The 2851-nt window shown below is 38.9% G+C and overlaps 1 protein-coding gene across 1 annotated transcript in view; it reads left to right on the forward strand.

Moving 5' to 3' along the window:
• The window catches only part of mbip (MAP3K12 binding inhibitory protein 1), an 8785-nt gene that overhangs the window by 1356 nt on the left and 4578 nt on the right, over nucleotides 1-2851 (forward strand). Inside the window, exons 2-7 of the mRNA XM_015392166.1 lie at nucleotides 320-436; nucleotides 654-860; nucleotides 1432-1528; nucleotides 1870-1935; nucleotides 2211-2369; nucleotides 2447-2544. Of these exons, the coding sequence (XP_015247652.1) occupies nucleotides 320-436; nucleotides 654-860; nucleotides 1432-1528; nucleotides 1870-1935; nucleotides 2211-2369; nucleotides 2447-2544 (744 nt within the window). The remainder of the gene's footprint in view (nucleotides 1-319; nucleotides 437-653; nucleotides 861-1431; nucleotides 1529-1869; nucleotides 1936-2210; nucleotides 2370-2446; nucleotides 2545-2851) is intronic.

The following is a 2851-nucleotide window of genomic DNA, read 5'->3' on the forward strand; positions in this document are numbered from 1 at the left end:
ATTGGAAAAAAGCTAAGAAAAGCTAAGTTCTGCCACAATTAGTAGTTTATAAAACTATCAACATGCTCTTTTAAATTTTATATAATAAAAAAATGAAAAAATTAGGATGATATTTGGAAAAAAAAAAGGCAAATTACTAACTGCATATCTTTTATGTTTAAGCTAAATTGGGATTGTTCAAAATTGCACTTAGCCTTTAAGTCTTCAAAAGAAACTGGAGATTGGCCAGAAAACCCCTTAACATTTCTTAGTCTAGATTTGTTTCTTAAATGAGTACTTTGTCAGTAAGCTTGTGTTTGTCATTTCTTTTCAAATGAAGCTCAGATTTGGGGATGCTGCTTTGAGAATAGAGGTCAACCACGCTGCTATAAATCTGGCGTCATCCTCGGAGACTCACTTTCTCAGCTGTTTGCAGGACCACATTGCTAAATTACAGGTAAAATTGGTACATGTTTACAGGTTTATGTAAAAACGAGTCTGGATAAGTTGCACCTTTTAATGTTAATCATGAACTGACTATTTGTCCTGATGAACAGCTATGTTGATATATAGCATCGGGTGCTTTTTTTCTGCCTGATAAGAATAATACATCTGGTGATATAGCTGATTTGTGTTTTTTAATAGGATGTGTATTTTTTTTTGTTTTACTGTAGGTTGTTTCAGAAACCCTGAGGTCCCTTGTTGAGTCTGCAGCTGTCACATCTACGAAGGAGAATATTTCTGATAAAGCAGTCACGTCACCCTCATCTAAGGAGAAGACAGCAGGGTTTTCAGAGCTCAGTCCACCCGGCTCAGATGCTGCAGAGACTAAGACCCCGACGGATGACGTCATGATCCAGATCCGAGCCGGAAAGTCAGAGGTTGGTCCATTTCAGCGGATCCGTCAGCTGTTCTGGCTGTGACATTTTAGAGCCCTTCACATTCTGTCAAGCCAAATGAATAATCATAAGTAATTGCTCCCGAGGATGTGAGCATGACGTGCAGCGAAACGCTTGATAGAGACCTGATAGACCGGGTTCGACAGAGAATAAGGGGTGCTTTAGAGTTGGGCTGGGGTAGAACATACCACGTTGTTGGAGGGTTTTGAGAGAGGGCCAGGTCCTTGATGGATTATGAAGTGGATGCTCATTACTCTGAGATTGCATGTGGATGAAGGACAAGAGGCGGCATTCTGTTGTGCATTTATTTTGGTAGCCAAGCAAACCGCATTCGTATTCCATCATATAACGATGGAAGAAATCTTTTTCTTTTTCCTCTTCTGTTTTTTTGCTCCCTAGATTAGTCTATTACATTACATTTCTCATTCTATGTAATATAAATCACCACATCACCCTGTTCCACAACATTAAGTAGGAAAAAAATATTTCATTCTTCAAACCGATCAGTACCTCATCAATCTATTGTGTCCTATTATCTTTGTTGTGTCTCCAGATAGAGCGAAGAATATCTGCATTTATGGAACGTAAGCAGATGGAGATCAATGAAAACAATGTGCGCGAGTTTTGCAACGTGATCGACTGCAATCAGGGTGAGAACGGAGGAGAGGGTTGGGGGCAGGGTGGAGAGGGAGCCTGCACACAGATTGCCAATGTTTGGGAGAGAGCTGATTTCCACAGGCGAGAGGTCAGGCTGAACTGCTACAAGAGTGGGCCTGAAGTAGCTAACACGCTCGGCCTTAAAAATGCAACCTGTTCTGTGCAGAAAAACATGAGACGGGGGACCTGCTTGAAATTCAAAGCCTGTCTGAGACACCAGTAACACAAAATCAGTAGAAACTGCTGTTCATGTGTGATGTATACTTTGTTTTTCAGAAGACTTTTCATTAAAATGGGAACATCTAAATGCTTTTTATGTGAAATATGATCCTAGAGAACAGCTGTGCAAGGACAGATGCCATCTTTACTCCATACCCAGGGTTTAAAAGCCACGTAAAAGGTAAGAGCATCTGAAATTGTTCACATTAAAAAATACATTTTTGTTAAAAATAGACGTTATATTTAAAACTTGATGTATAATTTCTGTGCAAAGTGTTCATGCACATGTTAAGCTTTATAGCAATATATCAAATATTGCACTCATTTGCAATAGTACACTAATTGATACGTGAAGTTGGTAGCATTTTCATATCCTTGTGCAGCTATCCTCATGTTGTTGACATCACTCCAGTTTCCCCTGAGTCACAGCCTTTGTTTCTTTTTTTGACTGGGCAGTCACACGAGTAGTAAACACTTATGGGCCCCAGACACGTAGTACCGGGGGCCAAGGGGAGGCTGGGGAGCCTCCAAAGGGACAAGCAGCCAAAGACTGTGGAAATGCAGCAACAGAAGAGCGTCTTCAAAACATTGAGGCTCATCTCAAACTGCCATCAGGTCAGCAAAATATAAGGAATTATATAAAGTACCCAGTTTATATAAATGTATTCATGATAGTTTTTTTCTCTCTTCAGTGGGTCCAGTTCCTTTGAATGTTTACCAGAGGCTCAAGAAGCTGGAGGATCGCATTCTGGAGTTAGAAGGACTCTCCCCTGAGTACTTTCAGTCTACTGTGAGTCTTTAGGATTTATAATGAATTAGGGCTGGCCAATTAATCGATACAATTCTTTAATCACCTTATAGAGGATATAGAAAAGCTGTTCCAATTAAGTCTTACTATTACAGGGTTCCCGCAGGTCCTTAAAAAGTCTTAAAAGGCATTGAATTCTTCGAAATAAAACTAAGGCCTTAATTGGTATTAAAATGTCTAAAATCACTCTTTTGTAGGTCTTAATTTTTAAAACGTCATACATAGGATTATTTTTATTATGATTTATTTTTGTAATCTAAATAAAACTTTAAAATTTACCTTTTTTTTT

The sequence above is a fragment of the Cyprinodon variegatus genome, unplaced genomic scaffold (genome assembly GCF_000732505.1).
Source record: "Cyprinodon variegatus isolate N-32 unplaced genomic scaffold, C_variegatus-1.0 Scaffold576, whole genome shotgun sequence".
Classification (NCBI taxonomy): domain Eukaryota; kingdom Metazoa; phylum Chordata; class Actinopteri; order Cyprinodontiformes; family Cyprinodontidae; genus Cyprinodon; species Cyprinodon variegatus.